The 23,086-nt window shown below is 43.4% G+C and overlaps 1 protein-coding gene across 1 annotated transcript; it reads right to left on the reverse strand.

Annotated features, from left to right (window-relative positions):
* Nucleotides 1–337: 337 nt before the first annotated feature.
* Nucleotides 338–22,832, reverse strand: COPZ1 (COPI coat complex subunit zeta 1). Its single transcript, XM_052000716.1, has 9 exons — nt 22,703–22,832; nt 11,119–11,187; nt 9,580–9,661; nt 8,815–8,906; nt 7,276–7,331; nt 4,213–4,290; nt 4,004–4,055; nt 2,761–2,799; nt 338–1,915 (listed from the first exon to the last, which is right to left on the reverse strand). The coding sequence occupies exons 1-9, from the start codon at nt 22,718–22,720 to the stop codon at nt 1,868–1,870; spliced, it is 534 nt and encodes a 177-aa protein (XP_051856676.1). The 5' UTR covers nt 22,721–22,832; the 3' UTR covers nt 338–1,867.
* Between the last annotated feature and the right edge of the window lie 254 nt (nt 22,833–23,086).

Consider the following 23,086-nt stretch of genomic DNA (forward strand, 5'->3'; position numbering starts at 1 on the left):
TGCGTGTCTCCTGGTTACTGATGGCACAGGAAGGAGGCAGCTGGGGGTGGAGGGAGGAGGGCCGGGTAGGGGGCCAGGCAGAGTAAAGACGGGAAGGTGGGAGGAAGGGAGGTTTCAGTTCTTTGCACTCCAGAGAGGAATACGTCCCTAGTGCTCATTTCTAGGTGAAGGGATAGAGGGATGCCGAGGAAAAAACCTTGTAAATTATGTTTAGAGAAAGGGGTAAGGGGAGTTCCTGAGGTGGAAGAAATGTCAAAAGAGTGAGAGCTGGAAGAATGAGCACAGTAGTTACTAAGAGGGGCACTTCCCCACAAAAATACACCAAAGGCAATTGAGGTGGGGGGAAAGTTGCTTTATTCCCAATGGCTAGTGAAGAGTAGGGTCCATGGGCAGCTGCCCTCCATTTCCCACAAGCCTGTTCTTGTCCCCATCTCTTCCTTCCAGGTCTTTTCTGCTCGGAATATGACAAACTGGGGTTGGGAGATAGGAGTGGGCAGCTGTGAAGTAAATGGTTCAGACTCAGGACAATAGCACGAAAGGGAACAGAGGACTGTTTCTTAAAGGAATGGTATATGGAGTCAAGGAGAAGGGTCACATCAAAGGGTAGTGGCTGGTCTTTTACCTTCCCAGGGCACCTCAAGGCTCATTGATTTAACCAAAGGTGACTGTATTTGACAGAGGTTTCACAATAGAATAAAGCTTCAAACTAGCCCCCTCTGGTGTCCTTGAAGATAAATCTTCACCTTATCCCAACCCGAGTCTCACAAGGGTAATTCTAAAATTTTCTTACTGTCCCTATCCCCACCCCCATGCCCAAAAGAATCCTATATCCTGCTTCCCAGCAGGAGTGAGAAAAGGCCAGCAAGATGGAGAAAAGGTTAAGATCAGGGTCTATAGACACAAGGCTGAAACATTCATCTTAAATGTACAGGGCTGTGATTGGGGACCGAAGGAACTCAGAGAATAGGGCATAAATCTAACCCTCAACCAAATTCTAAGTAGAAAACTCTTCTTCCAGAGACTGGAAGCTGAGCTTTCTCATCCAGGAGACTGGCTCTGTCCCAGAACTGGGAAACATGGTGTACAAAATCCCATTTGTGGAAAGAGTGGAGATTTATGGGGGACCAACTAGGCGACAGAGACCCCCAAGATGTACTCTTTCCCAGGCGACAGAATAGTTTGGCCCTATAAATCAGGCCTGGGATTGGGTTTGGGGAGAATTATAGTGAATAACCGAGGAAAAGCGATGTCCACTTCCGATGCCACCCTCCTTTCCCAACCCCTATCTAATTCCAATTAGAGAGTCAGCAGTTGTTTGCCTCTCCCTCCCTAGCTTCTTTCCTCCTTTTTCTACAGTTGGGGGTAGTAAGCAGTAATAAGAGGAAATACTTGAGAGACTGATAAAATCTAGGGACCTCTGGATAGAATTATTCCTCTTCCTCCTCCATTGGGCTGAAGGCCAGGATACATGCAGGGTGAGACCAGAAGAGGAAAACGGCACATTCTTCCTCAAGTTTTGATCCTGGTGTACTGTTCTGGCCCAGGTCTGTTCCCAGTTCTGTTAGGGCCTGGGCCACTTCCAGGAACCTTACTGCTTGAATGATGGGAGAGATGAGAAAGCTGGAAAGGATATAACCCCTCTTTTTGTTCTATCCCAGTTTTTGGTCTTCAGGATAATTTTGGGAAGAAGAGAAAAACAGGACAAAAGGCAAGAAAAGTTGTGAAAAGAGAATGCCCTCATCATTCTCCTGAAATGGCCCTGAGATCATCAGTGCAGAGCAGGAGGAGTTGGGGATGGGAGGTGGGGGCGTCAGAGGAAACAAATGACTCGGGGAGCGACGAGGATAGCAGGAGAATAATGGAGTCTTCATCGAAGCAGTGACCACTTGATCTGTTCCTTTGCCGACTGCAGCACCTGCAGACATAGGAGCATCTCACAGTGAAAACTTGGTTGGTGAAATGGGGGCCTTCCCATTTTTCTTGGGGTTGGGTTTCTTAGTCTTTTTACTTCCCTCCAAAGTCTAATTCCCTTAAATAAAGGGATATTAAAAATACTATGGGGGTTAGGGAAAGCTCTGAGATGCAGGGCAGTTGGAGATCGCCTGTTAATTTTCTGAACCCCTTCAATGAAAAAAACTTGAGGGAAAAGAACACATAAGCAGGGAACACAGAAAAAGCCAAGAAAAATGGGCTTTAAAGTACAATTCCTGTTAAAGAATTCCCAGCAGGCAGAGAACAAAGTCCCTTCCTTGTATCAGGTAAGACAAGTGATAGCTGAAACCCAGGAAGGATGGATCTGTCAAACCTGCACATTCTGGAATGTGCATTCCCAGCTTTGCCCTCATTTGAATAATAAGAGAGAGGAGAGAGAGGAGAGAAAGGAGGGAGGGAGGGAGGGAGGGAGAGGGAGAGAGAGAGAGAGAGAGAGAGAGAGAGAGAGAGAGAGAATGAATGCACAAAGACCATCTGCTTAAAGCAAGCCTCTGCTGGGGAGTAAATCACAGAGTGAAGCTGCAGGCAGGGAGGGCTTGAAGGAGACAGGGAAAGGTTGAGAGCCATCAGTCAAAGAAAACTGGGGTGCAGATTGTAGAGGAAGGAGACTGGACGATCCCAGCAGAAAACATATCTCTCAGGTCTCGGAGCTGAGAGGAGTTTTACTCTAGGGAAGAGATTCTTCAACTCCCATCTTTACTCTGGACTGGTGAATGGGAGATAAAGAGTGCCTACTCCTAGATAGATGAAGGAAAACCAGGAACATACCTGAGACACAGTCTGCTCTGTAAGAGGGACATCTTCACCCTATAATAGAGAAAGGTGGTCAGAGTACAAAACTACAACAAAACCTCCAAGAGAAAGGGAGCCTCACAGGTTTTGGTGAGAGGAAGAGGATGGGAGGAAAGAATATCCTTAAATTGAAGTCTAGTTGGAAGATAAATAACTTTGACTCTATCCCCTCCTACTCCCATCCCAGATAAAGGGGCATAAAACAGGGCATACTTCTCATAGGGCTAGATCTGATTAAAGGAACTTTAACTTCTCCTTGCTTTAGGGGCAGGATGACCTTATAAAAGACCCAGCCTACCTGGATACTCTGATCTCCATTTCTCTCAGCCTATGAGGGGGTGCTGACACCCCAGTTAGAGAAAATTTTTCCATGAATATCAATCTCACAAGGGATGGGAAGGGAGGGATGAGGGGAGGGCTGGAAGAGTGTATGTGTATGTGTGTGTGGTAGTTTAATAGATACTGCAAGGCCTAATGGATAATGACAGCATGTTAATTTGAATAAACTGCTGCAACAGCAGCCCAAGAAGGGAAGAGTGGGAGGGTGGGGTGTGGGAAGACCCTCCCTCTTTCCACATGCAGACATATGTTAGAGAAGAAGATTAAACTATGCAAATGGAGCCTGTGGCAGTTAAGGGAGAAGACATTTCCCATTACCCAGCACTGACAGCTTCTGCTTTGTGGAGGTCAGAGCTGGGACATTCCTAGAACAGGGAGTCAAATTTGTTTCCCTAATCCCTCCATTCCTTCACTATAACTTGCTATTGTGATGCTCTTGCATCTGCCCCCAATGCGAAGTACAAGCACTCCCTTTATACCATAAACATCCCCTGTTTAGGATTTCTAGCAAAATGAAAAATGCAGAGAAAGACTTCTTGTAGAAAGACTGGAAAAGATAATTCAGGAGGTGATTCTGAGTTTCTAACTCAGATGATCTGAAAACAAAGGGAACGTTCCCATCTATCTGAGATGGTTGGCATCAGTCCCATCTCTGAGGACTGAGATTACCTGGTCAAGCTCTGTTTAGCTCCAAGGTTCTGAATAGTTTTGCTCACCCTTTTAAATATTCTTTCAGAAACTCCTTCCTATTCCCTTCTAAGAAGAAATGGGGAAGTGAAATGTAGGGAGTTTTTTTTTTTAAGTCTAGACCCTCAAAGGGTAAATCAGAAAGTGTTCAGATGTGCAATGAGTCTAGCCTGCTGGGCAGGAAGGCACTTACCCGTAATGCTACTCTGTGTACCACTTGCTGGGGGTCACTCTCTAGTATCACCCTGTGGAGATAAACAGGAAACTTCTACCTACATGACCAGGACAAGTCCGACTCAAAGAGACATCGACCCTGATACGATGCTTTATGTCAGAAGAGAATTTGGAATCTCCAATTTCAGATTGAGTACAATCCCCTCCTCTCCAGCCCAGAAGACTCACCCTCCATCTACAATTTCATCTACAGCCAGGAAGAGGCCTTCCATGTTCTCCAGCAGCGCTCGCTTCTCAACATTCTTCCTGGGTCCAAAAGAACAGAAGGAAGCCAGATTGTAGAAAGGAAGAAGCTGGGGATACTAACTGTAAGGAGGCCCCCAACGACGCTGGCGCATTGCTCAATCTTTTCAAGATGAGCAGAGAAACCCCCTTCGCCCCAGAATGCACATCCTCACAGCTGAGCAAGCTAGTGCCTGGTTCTCCCTGCCTTTCCTCAGACTCCAGGACCATAGGATTTAGAGCTGAGAAGGACTTTGACAATCAATTCCCCTCACTCGGGGAAAAGTTCCAAATAGCTTTCTAGAATGGCTTCACCAATTCATGGCTCTACCAACTGTACATTAATGTACCTATTTTATTGAAGCCCCTCCAACATTTGTTATTTTCCCTTTTTGTCAACTTTGCCAATCTCTGAGGAGAGTTGCCTCATTTGCATTTCTCTACTTATTAGTGATTTGGGGCATTTTTTTTCAGGTGGCGAGAGGAATAATTTGAATTTCTTAAGAACTGCTTGCTCATATCCTTTATCCATTTAAGAATTAAGTAGTGGTTCTTATCCTAATAAGTTAAAAGTTACTTTACAGATAAGGAAACTAAGGCCAAAGTAAAATGCCTTAGCTAATAACAGCCAGCATTTCTATAGCCCTCCAAGACTGGTGAGGTGCTCAAGGATCTCACTGGCTCTTCACAACAGCTCTATGAAGCAGGTCCTGCCATTATTCCCATAAGGTCCAAAGTTACCATAAGTCTAGAGTGGGATTTGAACTCTCCTCCTTGAGGCTGGCTGGCGGCCGGATGCCCACTTACACCTCTCTACAGCGCCCGCTTCTTTCCCTTCTTTCCTTGGCCTTTCTGTGTTGTTTCAGGATTCATCCAGTCTGTATTTCTGAAGACAAGACTGACTCTTGGGCAATTCAGCCTCCCTGCCCCAGGAATACTGACATCACTCAAGATCTCTTCTAGGACATTTTGGGAAGATGGTCATTTGGTATCTGCTCAAACATTCCTAGAGCCTGAGGCTAATCTCAGCTCCAGTTATTTGAGTTCCTTGTGCTACCCTCAAATCTGCCTCTCTACAACTTCTATTCACTACTCTTACTTCTGTCCTCTACAACTACAAAGAGAACCCTTTGTTTCTATCTGCAGAAGGCTACAATAGTGCCCCTAATCCTTTGCTTTTCTATGCTGAACACTTCCAAGGTATCAACTCATCTTCCTAAGAGAGGACTCAGGGACTCATAATCTCAGATTGTTCTGATGATATTTTCATCAACATCAAATCCAGAACAAGGCGATTACAGGTTATTCGTTTTCCCTAGTCAGGTCACGTCTGGAACATTATGTTTGGTTCAGAGGGCCATATTCTGAGGATACTGACAAATTGAATTGTGTAATAGGGGTCTGAAATTATGAGTCCATGTCTCCACCATATTGAACCTTCTAGTTGGCAGGTCACACTGTGGATTCAGAGTGAGCTTGCAGTGGTGACCTTAAACCTTAAATGGGCATAGAGAGTATATAAAAGAAGATCCAACTTGAATGGGGAATAAAATAACCATCTATTTACACTACTTCCCTGATCTAGCTCCCCAAAGACCTCATTTAAAAAAGCAGGATCTTAAAACTCAAACCTCTTAGCATCCTGGCTAGGTTTGCACAAAATAAGAAATGAGGATTTCCAAGTCTTCAGGTCCAAGACCAGAGGGAGGTCCCCCATTGATCTGAATTTGGCAGTGAGTGATTTGGTTAGTAACATCAATCCAATGAATTCTGTTTTTGGCCTTTCCTCATCTACTCTTTCACCTAGAAGCTGAATCACCATCTTCCTGAACAAAGGGAGTCACATATTCCCTTGCTTTGTCTAATGGACAAATATGGAACTAGGAGATGCAGTGGATAGAGTACTAACTTTGAAGTCAGGAAGACCTAAGTTCAAATATGGCTTCAGATACTTGATACTCCCTAGCTGTGTGACCCTGGGCAAGTCACTTAACCCCAATTGCCTCAGCCAAAAAAAAAAAAAAAAAAAAAAAAAAAAAAAAAAAAAAAAAAAGAGGAACTGAGGACCTTGCAATTTTAGGGGAAAATGTCAATGTCTACTTCTACCCATCTACAGGTGAAACTACTTGATAATTGGGACTGAAAAGAAATGGATGCTCTCTACTAAGAAGGGAGATTGGTAACGGGGAACAAAGAGTCCTGGGTTCTAATCAGGCCATTACCATTCTCTCCTTATAAGTTTTGGAGTTTCTCCTTTACTACCTCAAATTATTACCTTAAATCTGATCTTCCTTTAAAAAGCTTCTTATACTCCTATTTAGATCCATGTCCTCCACATGAATTCAGCTAAACAAGAACAGGGCAAAGGGCATCCCTAATTTCACTGAAAGTTCAGGAAGACGTTGTCAGAAGACAGAAATAATACAGCCAAATTAGGGTCAAGGCTCAAAAGCATCAGACCCTTGTCCATTGGCGACTTTTCTGTGACAATCTTTCTTTTCCGCAGATATTCACAGGGGAGGGACCGACAGCCAGAGAAGATGAGGCAGTAGGTACTATAAAGAAAACTGAATTGATCCAACAGAAAATGTAGATTCAGAGAGCTGAGATCCGAGATAATGAACAAATCCCACAATTTGAACCTTATTTTCCTTGTTTGTAAAATAAAGATTCTACTTATATTACCTCATTAAGAGTGTGAGGGAATGAGAATGTGTGTACAATACTTTATAAAGCATTACAGAAATGTAAGTCATTATTCTTCAGATTATTACTAGGAGCTCTCTAATTGGGATATACAGAACATGACACAGATTCGGCTAACTGATGTTTTTGTCTTTAGATGGAAGACTTCTTCATAAGAGAGGACACTCTTGCAATCTGAATCAATGGGGTAGAGCTGCTTCATCCCTTGGGGATTTGGCTGAAACAATTCCCAGGAGAGCCCACTGAGTCCTAAAGGGCAATCACATGCTTCCTCCCAACCCTTCCAGAGATGGCCTGGCTTACCTCAGCATCTGGCTCAAAGAGTCGAAGAGGCAATTCAGAACAGCCATTAGCATCAGCTGTGAGAGCAAACAGAGTAAGGCAGAAGTTTGGTGAGGGATCCAGAAACCATCGGCTCTTTCTGAGAACTAAATCCTCTAATGCTGATCCAAGAAAGAAATGGTCTATATAGACACCCCAAAGCATAGGGATTAGGTAAAAGGATTAAAGGAAAAAGATTCTGTGGCCTTAGCTATTCTTACCTAGAACATCTAGTCAGAACCTTTCAGTCATGCCTTTGCCTTGTCTTGGGGGGTGGGGGGGGAGGTAAAGGAGGAGGGAAGAAGTGAGGGAAAGAGGCACTCAAAAGGGGTAATTGGATGAAAGGTCTGACCTTAGCTTGTGAGGAACAATGAATTATTTATTCCTGTCTTCTCCACACATGAGAAGATATATAAAGTGAAATATCATGCTGCAACAACATGGGAAGAGTTCAACACCAGCATGAGCCAAGGAATGGACAAACTGACCCAGATTTCAACAAAAATGATCCAAGGTTGGCAATTTCAAAACAGACTCATTCATCACTTTCCCTTTCCTTATCTGATAAGGCATACTGATGGCTACTCACAAGTTGTGTGTTGTACACAGAAGTAAATGGTTAAAATATGGGCTATGACTCTCACTTGGCAGTGACAGACTGTTTTGAGAAGAGCTTTCTGATGGGTCCATTTATTTATGAGTCACATCCTGACTACCATTTATTAGCTTTGTGATCTTTGAGCTCAGTTTCCTCATCTGTAAAATGGAAAAAATACTGCTTGTATTCTTATACTTCCAATGGATCAAATAAGAAAATGAAAAGTACTTTATAAACCTTAAAGCTAACATAGTCATAGTTATTAATAAAGACCATTCCAATGTCTCATTCTGATGAGGAAGTAACTTCCAAAGATTATTATAGTAGAGCACAACCTGGGGGAAGTTTGGGGCAGGAGGTATCTTACCAGACAAAATTTGATTTTGGGGCCAGAATGATGAAATCTGTCTAATTAACTTTGGAGAGGCTCATTATCAAAAGGTTGGCTGTGGCAATTAATGAAGAACACACAACAGTTATAATTTAAGAGCTCACACTTCTATGACACTTTAAAGGTTTACAAATTTGTTTTTCTTACAACGATCTCATGGGATAGAGAAGGCCAATATGCCTGTTTTACAGATGAGGAAACTGATATTCAGAGAGGTTAAGGGACCTACTCAGGATTCCACAGCAAGGACAGCTTCTAAGTCTCTAGGCTCCAAATCTGGCCTGGCTCAGCTCCCTGGAACTACTTGTCTTTCCTAGTAAGGGTTTCCATCTCAACTGGTGAGCACCTGCCACTAGGAAATCAATGATATTTCAAAGTATTGAAGGAATTGTGAGACTGGCTGTGAATACTGACTTCATTGGCCCTGTTAGACATAGACAAGATATCAAAAGTACTACAGATTGTCTCTTGGGTTGGGCTGGTCCAACAGGTTAGACTCAGCGTTAACAATCCAGGGACTGAGGAACCTTACCTCATTTTCATAGGAGCTGCCAATCACGTAGAAGTAGAGGTCAATACTGCCTTTGTACACTACAGTCAGTCCTTCCAAGAGGGCAATCTCACCTGGAGAACAGACAGAAGGATGACTCAAAGACCCAACACAATGAATGAAAGGAAGAGCTGAGAGGAGCCCCAGGCAGGGACCCAAACAACTTAAAGGCCTTGGTGTATAGTTGTCTCCAAGGCGGCTGGGGGGAAGGGGGGGGGACCTCCTAAAATCAAATTCTTTCTCCTCTTTGGAAACAGGATTGGGGGTGGGGAGGATGGAGCCGAGGAGAGTTTGGTCAGATCCTCCCACTGCCGCCCCATATTTCCTTCCTTGTGGATGAGGTGGGAAACCAGTCAATCCTTTGGAGGTGAAAATGCAGAGCGGTCACCTTTACAGACTTCCATTTACCTGCCCTAATGGATGCGGTACAATAAGCAGAGCTGCAGTTAAATTTGTCAAGTGAGGCTCATAAATCCAGGGAGCAGACAGGTAGCTAACAGCCAACCTTCCAGTACAGTATTCCCGAGTGAGGTACACTCACCTCCCCATTCCATTTCTGAAGAGTTTATTATTGGGGAGGAATGGGGGGGGGGGGGAGGGGGAGAAGAGGAGGGCCCAGAAGAGGGAGAGTAGAAAGAAAAACCCAGGAGGCTGAGAGCAGCTTCCTCTTCTCCTGATACGGCAGCCCAGCCTCTCTGCCCCTGCTTCCCACCTTGGCTGCCCAGGGGAAGAAGGGAAATGACCTACTGTCAGTCCGATGGGTCTTGTTGAAAATGTTCTTCTCAAAAGCCTTCTGCTCCTTGACACTGGGATAGGTGTCGTCATAGTACTGGTGGGAGTGAAGAGGAAGGGGCGATCAGATAAAATGGGGGAGGATGCCTAGAGAAGACTACCTGAGGACTGCCTTCTTTGCTTTGGGGGTCCCGTACTTCTCCAGTTTAACACCTGATACTCCTCTCCTCTGTCTCATGCCTCCACTCTCCCACCCTCAGCTTAGGAGGAGCACAGCACAGGAAAGAGAGGACATTGGAAACAGAAACAGACACATAACCAAAAAAGGAGAGGAAAAGAAAAAGCAGTGATTGTGTGTACTTTTGCTGAAAGACAAAGGGAGAAGGGCCCTCCCCCAAAGGCTCCAGCCCAGAGGTCCCACAAGAAGCAATAGCTTCGTGAGGCAGTTGAAAAGCCTTGGCTCCTTCCCACACCCTAATGCTCCTGGGACCATTCCAGTCAAGTTTTTCCTGGGAGCTGCCGCAGAGCCTGCAGAAATGTCAGCCTGGCCCCTTCTAATTTCCAGGGAGCTCAATAAACATTGTGCCTTTGTCACCAATGGCACAAAAGACTCTGGGAGATAGTGATGCATCTCCCTCTCAGATCTGAGTTCCCCTCTCATCACTGCAGGGAGCTAAAGCTTAGGGAAAGGCTTCGATAACCTTCTGAATGAGAAGCAAACGTTCTCTTTTTTCCCCCCATTTCTCCACATCTTGACTTCTAAAAGCAATTGAATCAGGAGCCAATTTGACACATTACTGAGTCCACTTCAGGCTCTCCCTGACAAGAGGGCAGGGACCCGCACTGCTAAATCGTTCTGCTCTTTAGGGGCCAATCCGTCGCAGTCAGCTGAAGACCTATGACAGATCTGGCATTTAGTAACTGGATAACTGTTTCAAAAGGTGTCCTGCATAGTTACATCCAATTACAGGATGGAACAGCTGGTGAATTCTAAACTAATCTCTACCTGCTGATTGATTTATGCTGTGCTCACCCAGAGTTAATACACCAGGGACAGAAGGAATTTCTCCAGAAGGGGGAGAAAAAGGCTGGGGGTGGAAGAAAGGAAGGGGAAACAGCATCCTTTCCCTTTCCATTCACCAGCTCGAAAACACTATGCTGGGATGGTTAAAGGGTACAAGGATGGAATCTTGGGCTTAGAGAAAAAGGGTGGAAAGCAGGGACAAGGACTCTGAGGTTCTGAGCACACTGAGTTTCCCCTTAGATGATTTTTTTGTTCAGATTATGACACTTTACTCTATTTGGGGAAAAAACCAAAACAAGACAACAAAGATGCAGCAGTATGCATTCTCTCCTCAAGGAGAAATAAACAGGTTTAAAGGAGGGGACTAAAGGGCAGAGAAAATGAAGTGGAATAAGAACACCTGCAAGGATATATCTGGAGGGCTACAAGGCAAGGAAAGGAAAATGCTCAAAAGCTCTGGTGCCTGAGGGAGTGGAAGGAGATGGCAGGGGCAGTACTCTCCACATATCTATATCTGCTTGTGTTCTCACCTTGGCAAAGAGCCGCTCTCCATCATTGTCCAGGATCAGGATGGCTTTGACTGTGTACAGAGAAGGTTCCTGAAGAGATAGGGATTGCTTTTAGTTGGAGGGGTTCTTGCCAGTGCTGACAGCCTCATCCCTTCCCTCTCCCCTACTGGTGTGTTGATGGAAGATTTTAGTGTCTTTGCAAGTCTCCTATCCCAGATTCATCCACATTAAAACACTCCAGATCATAGAGGCAAGGAGTCAGGGTTATAAAAGAATGAGCATGACTGAAGGATATATATATACAGAGTTGAAAATTATGGAAGATCATTTTATAAGAAAGTTCTCAATAAGCACTAGAAGATCACATTTCCTCAGGGAAAAGTCCAAGGCAGGTCCCTAGTCCCCACTGAGCAATGATCAAGGCAGGTCAGAGAGGCTATTCTAGTCAACACACACGCTGAATCCCTTTTCTTAGGGTCCTACCACTCTAACCTACTGCCCACATACAATTGCAAAAGGTCAATCAGAGTGTTCTTTGCTGTGGGATTAATAAGGGCTGCAGAGGAGCAATTCAGGGATGAGGTTGAGCATACACAGTTATGTTCTGGCTTCAGCAGCAATGCAGACCTATAGTGCGGCAGCAATGCGGAGGAGGAAAGAAATCTTTAACAAAGCCACTTCCATTCCGAGCTGAGGGAAACATGTGTTCTTGTGCTCTGGGCTCAAGCAATCCCCCAACTGTAGTGCTGCCACATTCTCCCCCATTTGCCCCTCCTCTCACAGACATGCTGCTGTGCTTCCTCCCTCTCTCCCCACCTCCCCAAAGCACCATAATGCTACTTGGGATTCCTGGGGCAGTTTCTTGGCTCCCCTATCATTCCTATCTTTAACTGGGACCGTGATCACACTACCCAAAAGGCAAACACAAAGACTGGTCTGCACTTGTGGGATTATGAAATCAAGAAAAGACCTCTCTGAGGAAGACAGAGCCAGTAAGAAGAGAATTTCTTCTCCCTCTAAGCTGCCAAGCTCTGAGTGTACAAGTTTCTTTGTGAAGGCCAACCAGCCATGATGAAGGCATCCAAGGAACCACTACTCCTTTACTGCAAACATAACTCCTTCCCCACCTTACAACTCCCCAGTTATAAAGGCCTGAAACTTGCTCCCTTGAAGGTTTCAGGAAATAGGCTCATCAGGCATAGGGCAGAGAGTACATACACCCATGGAAGGGACTACCAGATTCCTGTTATTTCACTTTCTAATCAGCACTTTTTCACATTGGTGCTTCAGTGTTTATAAAGAAACTGTTAATGACTATGAGGTAAAAAAAAATAAAAGGATTCAATAAAACTTTAAGTTAAAAAAAAAAAGTTAATTGCCTTACCTAGAAAATCTTCATCCAATACTAGAAGGGGCCAGGCCCATCATCCCAATAAGCCTGGCTCTTGTCAAAGGCTAACAATAACTTAATGGAAGGGAGGGGGAAAGATACAGCCAAAAGCCTGATGTCTTTGAGAAGGTAAACTGACAAAACAGAACTCTCTAAGGGCCTTTGAGTCACTTCTGTAGCATGCCTGACCTGAGAGAGAGTACGGAGCACCAGTCTTTAAGAATTCACACTAAAAGAGTTCTGAGGAATCTAAGGAATCTTTTTACACCTACATCTCTAAATTTAGACAGATACACCAATCCCAATTTTAATCACATGGAACAGGCAATTGCTCTCTATCTCCGCAGAAACCCCCCAATAGCTACTTTTCAATCACTAATTCCTGTGGTATTAGATATAGGAAACAAGGGAAATCTGTGAGTGGGGGGTTCCGAAAACCTTACGGCACTTTGACCCACTCTTTATCACCCTTGAATCCTATCCCTTGGTTTTCAACTAAGGGGAAAAAAGCCTCTAAATGGATCTTCTCTTAAAAGAGGCTATTTCTCTGTGGCAAATTAAGAGACTGGGCTAAAAGGAAAGGAGAAGTACTGTGGGCCAGCTGGGCCTGGCAAAGCCAAACACAATCATTACAGCTTCTGGGTCTTCCAGTCCAGCTGCTCACCTGGCTCAGCTGACAGTGACAAGTTTCTGTTCCTGGCTGTTTCCTTAAACTTACTGGAAAATTTCAGCAATGTAACATTTGAAATCATACATATACTTTGTGCTCTACTATGAACAATAGGAGAAGGGTAAAGAGAGCAGAGGAAAAAAATGTAACTCTTCTCCAAAACTTTGCCGATAGACAAGGCACTATGAAGAAGTGCGCTTACTCAAACTAAAACAGAGGGTGAAACAAGGCAAGAAACTGAATTCTTCAGGTAATTCCAGGAAAATGTCTTCCAATGACTGAATCCCCACTTTAATTCTTGACTTTGTTTTCCCCTAAGAGCTCTTGCCCTGATTCTTTCCTGGTGAGCTTTCAGGGCAGAGCCTACCTCTCTCTGCCTCCACCAAAGGCCCTTACTTCTTGAACAGTAGTAGGACCCACAGCTCTTCTGCCATAAAACAGATCATGCTAAGCCTCCGGAAGTCATTACTGATAATGTCATTTCATATAAAATTTTTGCAAAAAAGGCAGGTTTATAAATAACTGCTATCAGGAAGGACTGTACTTCCTGTACAATGGCCAAGGCTTGACCTTTGAACAGAGGCTAAGGGATGGCTGCTGAGATAGCACTGCTGGCCTGGGGAGATGTTTGCAGGATTCAGAAGTCTGTCCTTCCACTCCACTTCCCCCAACAGACAGCCGCTTGAAAGCTTTCGAGACAAAGTTCTGTGATGCACTGACTTTCAGAGAGCCACAGTCTGAGTGTATAACAGAACTTCACCTCAAATGCTAATGATGTCTGGAAAATGGTGGGTGGAAGGGAGTTGAGGGGGAGCCCAGGAATCAGAGAGCTTTTCAGACAAGCATGTCCCTCTCATGGAAGCAACTGGAATGCTATCTGCAGCAGGGCTGAAAGAGTGAGCAAATAAGGCTTGGCTCTCACCTGAAGGGCTGGCGGAAAACACCAGCCCTTCCTCGGCGGCCTCTGCGCTACAGGAAGGCCAGGAGGTCAGGCTTTCCCAATGCTGCCCCCTGTGGGCAGCACTGCCCACCTGCAGCCACACTTCTCAGCCCTTTAGCCTCAATAAGCAGAAGAGGAGACAGGTCCGAGACACAAGAGCCCACAGAAACCCTGAGAGATAACTAGAGAAGCCTGAAGTCGGACAATGAGGGAAGTCTGGAGAGGTACTTAAATCATGTTGCTGGCCCTCGTTATTTGGCAGAGGAGGTGAGACAGAGAGCTGAGGGGGCTGGCCTAAAGTTAGTGCTGGTCGGCGGCATGATGGAGGCTGATTTAAGTCCATTTCATGCTGTAAGTACTCAGAAAACACTGCTGAGTAAGGACCTCCATGTGACAGCCGAGAGGCCACGGCCCAGAGATAATGAACCGGGGCTACAATCCAGGAGAGAAAGCAATGACTGAGAAATGTGGGGATGCCGCCCAAACAGCAGTGGAGAAAACCTGAGGCCTGGAGGGAGGGCAGAGGAAGGCAGGTTCCTCCCCCCCCCCCCTTCCCTTTTTCCTGCAAAGGAAGCCTATCAAAGCGGGAGAGAGGCGGGAGTCCTGCACTCTACTCCTAGTTCTGTATGTCATAGGACAAAAGCTTTCTTCTCCCCACTACACAGCTCCCCCAAACTCAGGCAGGGGCAGATTTCACACACAAAAGGACCTTGCCCAGACCCAGGGATCCCAGAAGTGGCAGTCCTCATACATCTTCAAATGTTACCTCCTCACATCAGACCACAAACTGGCAAGAATAGAAAAGTAAGGAAAAGCCTGAGGAAAATGAACTGTGATGAGAAAACACCTTCCCAGATGGGAAGCTGACAGTCACTCACCCAACTGAATTCAAGTCACAGATGATAGAGTTATAACTGGAAAAGAACTCCGATTAGCTAGTCCAATCCCTCCATCATAAAGCTGAGGAAACTGAAGACCAAAGAGGTAAAAAAAAACCTCTATATGATCTCATTTGTTTGAGATCATATAGGGAGTAAGTGGGGAAGGTAGGAGTTGAACCCAGGTTGGATCCTGACTAGAGAGTCTTTTTACCATACAGCATTTGTTAAGCACCCATGTGCCAGGCTTTGTGCTAGTTAGTGAAGTGATAAGGATAACAATGTCCTTGCCCTTAAGAACTTAAACTGAATTTCTTGGAGTGGGAGTGGAAGACAACATGTAAATACAAAATACATACAAAGTAATTTTCAGGGGAAGGGCAAAGATAAAATTCCTGAAAAAAAGTGTCACCTGGCAGGAAGCCAAGGAGTCTAAGAGACAAGTGTTGAGAAGGAAGGGAGGGTTGTGTCAGCCTATACAGTGGCAGGGAGATGGGAGATGTAATTTTATGTGTGTGTGTTCCTGTTCCTGCTTCACTCTGTTCCTATTCACAATTTAAACCCACATAACTATGTTCTTGCTCACAAGCAAGCAATCCAGGTAGGTGAATAATCAAAAGTATAAGGGAGACATACTCTAATCCAGGCTAGATCCCAAAGAGAAAAGGAACCATATGTGCAAAAATCTTGTAGCAGCCCTTTTTGTAGTGGCAAGGAACTGGAAACTGAGTGGATGCCCATCAATTGGAGAATGGCTGATTAAGTTATGGTATATGAATGTTATGGAACATTATTGTTCTAGAAGAAACAACCAACCAGCAAGGTGACTTCAGAGAGGCCTGAAGAGACTTACAAGAACTGATGCTAAGTGAAGTGAGCAGAACAACAAGATTATGTGATGATCAACTGTGATGGATTTGGCTCTTTTGAATAATTAAGTGATTTAAGGAAATTCCAACTGACTTGGGATGGAAACTGCCATCCACATTTACAGAGAAGATTATGGAGAATGAATGTGGATCAAAGGATAGTATTTTCATTTTTTGTTGTTATTTGCTTAGTTTTTCATGTTTTTTTCACTTTTGATCTGATTTTTCTTGTGCATAATGAACATGGAAATATGTTTAGAAGAATTGCACATGTGTAATCTATATCCAATTGCTTACTGTCTTGAGGAGGGAAGGAAGAGGAAGAAAAATTTGGAACAAAAGATTTTACTGAGGTGAATGTTGAAAATTATCTTTGCATATATTTAGAAAAATAAAATATTTTTTAAAAAAGCATTAGGAAGAGTAATGTGCAGTAATTTGGACAGGTAGGCTGGAGCTATACTGTATTCTAGGCTTAGAGCCATAGGGAGCCACTATAGCATCTTTGCGGGGTGTGTGTGTTTGTGAGAGACAGGAGAGAGAGAGAGAGAAAGAATGAGAGAAAGAATGTTAGATTTGTGTTTTTAAATTCCATTTTGGCACTGTGTGGAGGGAACTTAGTGGAGGCAAAGAGGCCAATTGGAAGGCTATTGCAATAGACCAGAGAAGAAATGATAAGCATCTGAATTATAGTAGTGAGTGCATGAATGCAGAGAAGGGGCCACATGCAAGATATATGTGGAAGCAGGAAAGACAAGCCTCAGCAATAGGGAAGCCATTTAGGGGAAAAGAGAGTTACAGTGGGGGCTACAAATCTGAATGGTTGGAAGGACTATTAAGTTTGAGATGCTTGTGGAATATCTCACTGGAGATACAGGACTGCAGCTGTGTCTATACAGACCTAGATGTCATCTACATAAAGATGATAACTGATGATAACCCAGCTGATTAGATCGCTAACAGAGGGGGATGAGGGAGAGAGATAGAGACAGAGAGGGAGAGGGAAAAAGAGAGGGAGAGAGAGCATTCGAGTGCCCAGGAGGAGCAACATGATTCTGAAAAGAAGACCAAAGAGCAATCAGAACTGTAGATAAAGTCAGGAGGAAGAAGCCTGATGAAAACAGTGCTCATTTATTCAAAAATTTGTTGAATGAGTATTATTTGCCAGGAGGTGCTAACAAGACTTAAATCCCAGTGCTGCTACTTACTGTGTATATGATTCAGGGTTAGTCACTCAGTATTCTCATCTTTAACAAAGTTTCTTAAAACTGTAGTCATGTATGATCCTATATAGAGTCATGTAACTAAATATGTATAGGGGGTAAAGATCGCAAAATAATGATTATTATCAGTAAATATTTGATTTATACATGTATATACATATACCTGAGGTTGTGTAAAAATTCCTCAAGTGAAAAGAGATTGTGAGTGAAAAAACTTTAAGAAGCCCTGGTTTATAAAACGAGGGGTTAGAATACAAGAAGTGCCTCCTCGCTCTAAGGCAATGGTCCCATCACATTATAAATTTTTTTGGAATAAAGAATATATTTTATTCACCATTGCAGAGGTGGTGGAAGAGTCACCATGATGACTAGTACTCAGAAAACCTGAGCTGTGGCTCCCAAGTGACTAGTTGTGAGACCTAAATAAGGTAAGTCGCATCTCTGTGACTCAGAGGATAACACTACGTGCATTACAATGTCATGTGCCAGGATTGTTGTTAGGAAAATATATGTAAACTTTAAAGGGCTACAATGTGACTTGTCTACAATGTTTGCTGAAAGAAAGAACAGGAGGAATGAAGCCTACATGGAGCATCAACCAGCAGAGGGAGTAAAAGCCAAGCCCAGATCCAAACCAGAATACCAGAGCTCGGAGCTCCGTGCTTCTCCTTCCCACTGGCACAAGGGCTCTACGCTGACTTCAGAAGGCAAGAGAAAGAACAGAGACAGAGAGCCATTCTCTGAAAACTTGTTTGCTATGGACTCTGTATATAGTGAGGCCATTTGCAACATCTCAACTATATAAATTTGCATAAAATCATAAAATTGGATGATAGAAAAAGGTGAGAAGAGGTAGGACAAGTTAGTTTCAAATGCAACAGGAGTGACTAAAAAGACTGCATAACCTGGTGATTTAGAGAGGTTTTCTAAAGGAAAGTCTATCCAACAGTGTAAGGAAATAAGAGATACTAGAGTAGAGAAGCAGGTAAGAAAAAACAAGATGATTTGGAGGGCTCTATGTGCCCACGGATATGATGGCTGACATGCATCCATGAGCCAAATCCATCAACTATCCCATGGGACAACGTTTCAATTTCTGCCAAGTCCTCTGTCATTCCTACTTGAGACAGGAAACCAACATGAGTAAATAGGAGGGATTCATTCATTATCTTTCTAAACCACTCATCAATACTCCTTGTATTTTCCTTGTTAAAAACCAAAACTTTTAATGATCATATCTACATAAAGAGGAGTAAAATGAAAAGCAGTAGTTAACATGGGATAATTTCAAGCCCAAATTTGAGGTTTTCTTAATTACCTTTTCACTCTCTGCTTTCCTTGTTCTCTCTTAACTAGCTGTCCCTCCAATACCTTTCCCACTAACCCTGGATAACTCAGGCAAAGCTAACTATCTTAATTAACCAGATAATTGCCTCTACTAGCTAATCAGTAGACCAAGCCACTTAGGCTTGTCTGTTTTTCCCCTAATCTAGAGGTCTCTCTCTCTCTCTCTCGACCATGTGACTACTTCCCTGGACCTTTGAGGTAATTTACACCTTGCCAGGGACTGGCTCCTTCCCACCACAGTGAGGGAGAGGGGAACAAAATATATAAATACGTCGGAAATCTATAACGAGGTCTTCTCGGAGGGCAAGGCATGAAGAGAGTTAGAAGCTGCATCAATTGCTCTTCAGGGGCTTTAGTTCAAGCTGAGGTCTGCTTCCAGCAATCAACCATTAAAACAAGCCGGCCAGAGTAACAGCACAGTTTATTCTGATCATTTAATTTGAAGTGTCAATAAATTAAACTTCAATCAATTAAACTAGGTGTGCAATAACCCAGATGGACACCCTGACACCAGCATAATCACAATAAAAATTTTTATGGCTGCCAGGGACCTCACCGGGGGCAGTGCTGGCACCGTTCTCGCCCCAGCCAAGAAATATATCTCCACGGTGTGAGAGCGAGGAGATTACTTCTAACTAAATGGAAAGGCCAGGCAGCAGCAAGGACACAGCTGGGAAAGGGGTACAGGGGACTGCCAGGAACTAGATGGGAATGCTTTGGGGGCTTAATGTAATTGATACCTTTGCTAGATCAGGGAAAGGGGCATTCTAGGCCAAATGCCTCTACTGTTAGTACCAAAGGAATCAGACAAAAAAACCCATTAAGATGATTCAAGAACTAAGGGGCACAGACTAACATCAACCCTTAGGTTCACTGGGTTGTTTTCAGTTTCCCTTCTCCCCACATAAACACATCTTCACTATCCTTAAATAACCTAATTTTCTGAACAAAGTCTGGAATCTTGGTTTTGTTAACTGTTTGGAAACTATAGCGCTATTATAGGATGAGAAACAGTAAATAGCTCTGGAAATCTAGACAACCAACACTAAAAGAGAAGAGTGAGGATTAAATACAAGAATACAAAAGATGGCATGGTGCAATAGAAAGTGCTGGATTTGCAATCAGAGACCTTAGTTGAAACCTTACCTCTGCTACTTACTACCTGTGTAAATCAGAACAAGGCTCTCTGAACCTCAATTTGTTTGCAAGTTTAAAGGCCTGGACTAGATGTTCTCTAAAATAACTTCCAATCTAAACCAATGATTCTGGGTAGATCTACAAGAAAGATGATTCACTGCTTAGAAGCAAAGGGTGAGGGAGACGAGCAGAAAATTGAACTACCATCTTTAAGGTTCTGATAGCAAGTAACTAGGTCTTTCTTCCTTTCAATCAGAAGGAAAAGGAAAAGATTACATTAATAGCTGAGAGATTAATCATAAGACTGATAGCCAATAGGACTATTAAGAACTTGAAATGGAGGAGGATTTTCCTTCCTAAGATGATCTAATGTAGGTTAGACATATATCTACAGAGAATGAGGAAGTGGGACATCTAAGAATTTTACAAAGCTTTGATTTCTACAACAAACAAATGAAAAAGCATTAACTAAGTGCTCACTATGTGCAGAACACTGCACTAGGTACTGGGAATACAAGACAGTCCTTGCTCTCAAAAAACTGACTTTATAACAAGGAAAGACAACATAGATAGAATCCATAGGAGCATATTAGAATTCAGAAATCACCACAATCAGGGCAGAACCTTGCCCCATGATCCTGTGCCGACTCTAGGTCCAGAGTCCTTCCAAATGAGCAAACACTATAAAAATAGTGGAGAGGCAGTGAGGTAGTGCAGTGGATAGAGCACTGGGCCTGGAGACAAAAGACTTTCTCAAGAAATCCTCAAATAGGGTCCCAAAGAGTTGTTCATGAGTGAAACAACTGAGCAGCAACATTAAAAACTGCTAAAAGATATACAGATCTAAGGATATACTTAGTTAAGCACCAAAGGTTTCTCTAGATGTTGAGTTGGGGCTCTCAACAATTAAACCAGGAAATAATGTGAAAGAAGATACAGAGGGAGTTTGGAAAACAATCTGCCCTTCCCAGTAGGGGTACACTGTCAGACACTATCCAGGTTAGACAGTTATTTAGTTCAGCACTGCAGAATTATTATGGAGAGAGTTCAAGACCATGTGGTGCTGCTCATTAGAGAAAGTGAGAAAAAAATAGTATCTCATTCTTACTGGTAAATATTTTAAGAATTAAACTGAATAATCAAAAGAATCTAAGGGATTTTGAAATTGAAAAAAAGCAAAAATGAATTTATATTGGGTATATGGCAGCACTAAAGGCAAAAAGGAGAAGACTGCCTAACAGGAAAGGAAAACCTTGGCTATTAGACCAAAGGAGAGGAAACAATCCAAAGAGAGTTCACAAATTAAAACTTAATGCAAACGCAGAATACTGTGTTAATCTGTAATCCAAGGAAAGGGAAATTTGGTAAAACTGAAGAACTAATGACCAAATGAACAACAAATATACAATGTCTAGAAGCACCTACATACTAATAATGACTTTTAAAAGAACCAATGTTTTGAAAGGAAGATTTGGACAACAGGGGAATTAAATGAAAGCACATTTAAATAAAAGAGAGAATCTGGGTCTAGCAAAGGGATGTGTACTGTAAAAGCCTAATTCACAATTTTACTTTTTGTGCATTCCCTAGCTAAACTCAGTTTTCCCTTTTACCTTCTATCACATAGGTATATATCTGAAAAACAAAATGACTGATTCCCAGAGTGAAGTCCAGGGATGCCCACTGCTACTATGATACTAGAATAGCTGAAGTACAAATCAAGAGAAAGGCTGTATCAGAAAAACAACTACAAAATGAGAGGCACTGAGGAAAATCAAGAGTCCAAAAAACAATCTCAACCTTATTCAACCACTCCATATATTCTCCTGAAAGGGCTATATTCATATACCTGTTCTTCAAGAAAGACACCTTTTAGAAAGGAAGGAAAACAAGCATGTAATTTTTAAAGGATCCCATAAAAGAAGTTATCCCATTCACCACTTAAGTTAATGTTGTTGCTTTGTATGTATATATATATATATATATATATATATGTATATATATATATATATATATATATATATGTGTGTGTGTGTGTGTGTGTGTGTGTGTGTTTGTGTGTATATATATATATATAAATATATATTTAAAAATGGAACTAGTATATGTACATACACTAGTTCCATTTTTAAATTTTCTACTTGGACTCTTCCAACTCCAAACTTTTAAGTTTCATGGCCACTTCGTGAAAAGAAACAGGTATCCTCTGGACTAACCACCTTGGTTAGAAAAGAGTGGAAATGGGGTATTCTGATACTAAAGACGATCAGGCAGATTCGTTTTGCTCTTTGCTGGGAGTCGGAAGATTAATGCTTCTCTGGGATGTGGGTTGGGGGCTCAACTCTAAAAGGAAAATTCCCAACATATGTCCATCTTTGAGGAGAAGAAGGCTGTTGACTTTATTAACTGTCTAGAAACTATAGCACTAGTATGAAGAATGCAGAAAAAGCCCCTACAAAGCTCTGGAGTTCTAGACCACCTGTACTATCTGCACTTTTGGCAGAAAAGTAATTTCTTATAAGAGAGTCAAGTCCTTCATATAAAAAAAAGGACAAGCATAAAGGTCATTATGGGATGGAGAGAAGAAAGGAGCATATAAAAGATGGGAACAGAGGTCTGAAATCAGGGCCACAGGGGCCTCAGCAGGAAAGATGCAGAAATTCCATATGGTAAAAGACTTTGAAATGAAAAAAGACCCAGATCCCGTTCGCTCGGGTATAAAAAGCAAGGGGAATCCGGGAATGACAACACTTTTCTCCCCCTAGTCACATGGAGGGACCACCTCTTCCAACTCCCCAGGGCTCAAAACTGCTATTAGGGAGTGAAGGAGTGGGCGGGGCGAAGTGGGGGATTATTCCTGGTCCCCTGTAGACCAGAGCTCCTCCGGCTTCACCTTCCAACATCACGACTCCCAGGCCCTAATACAAGTGAGCTCCCTCCCCGGATGGGACTTCTATTCGAGTCCGAGGCTTTGGCCAGGGCACTAGGCCGCACACTCTGTGCTGCATAGGCGGCGAAGCCAGTCCCCTAGAGATGGTTCCTGACTATCCCTTCCCACCGTCTGCTCTGGATCCCCCCAGTGACTAGAACTGGCTTGGACTGTAGGCCTCCCAAGGGATCCCAACGTCCCGGGTGCCTCCCCAACTCCTACCAGGATCAACGCCTCCATCTTGCCCCGCAGTTGGTGCCGACGTGGAGCCACGGAGCCGACGAAGTCGCTGATTGGTTCCAGTCCCCGGCTCTTCTGACGAATCAAAAGGCAAAGCTTCCCTAGAGAAGGGAGGGCTTTCAACCAGGTCTTCCCAAAACAAGCGCGGGTTCTTGATTGTCATCTTGATAAGTCAATAGCACAGCCGAAATAGACCACCAAGGAGGCGGGACGATTGGAAAGAGGCGGTGATTGTTTCCATGGGGATCAGGGGAAGCGACAACCGCTAAATTTCAATTGGAAGAAGTGAAGGCACGTGATTTCCATGAGGCAATTTCCTTTCAAGTCAACGCGGGCGGGGAAGAGGAAGGTTGTTAACTTGAAAAG

This window comes from Antechinus flavipes, chromosome 5 (assembly GCF_016432865.1).
Source record: "Antechinus flavipes isolate AdamAnt ecotype Samford, QLD, Australia chromosome 5, AdamAnt_v2, whole genome shotgun sequence".
Lineage (NCBI taxonomy): Eukaryota > Metazoa > Chordata > Mammalia > Dasyuromorphia > Dasyuridae > Antechinus > Antechinus flavipes.

Bases quoted from the DNA above. Each gene is read 5' to 3' on its own strand.
- COPZ1 (XM_052000716.1), bottom strand. The intron at 9,662-11,118 runs GTGAGAACACAA...CACTCCCACCAG, and splicing joins GAGAGCGGCTCTTTGCCAAG to TACTATGACGACACCTATCC. The intron at 8,907-9,579 runs GTAGGTCATTTC...TCTGTTCTCCAG, and splicing joins CAAGACCCATCGGACTGACA to GTGAGATTGCCCTCTTGGAA.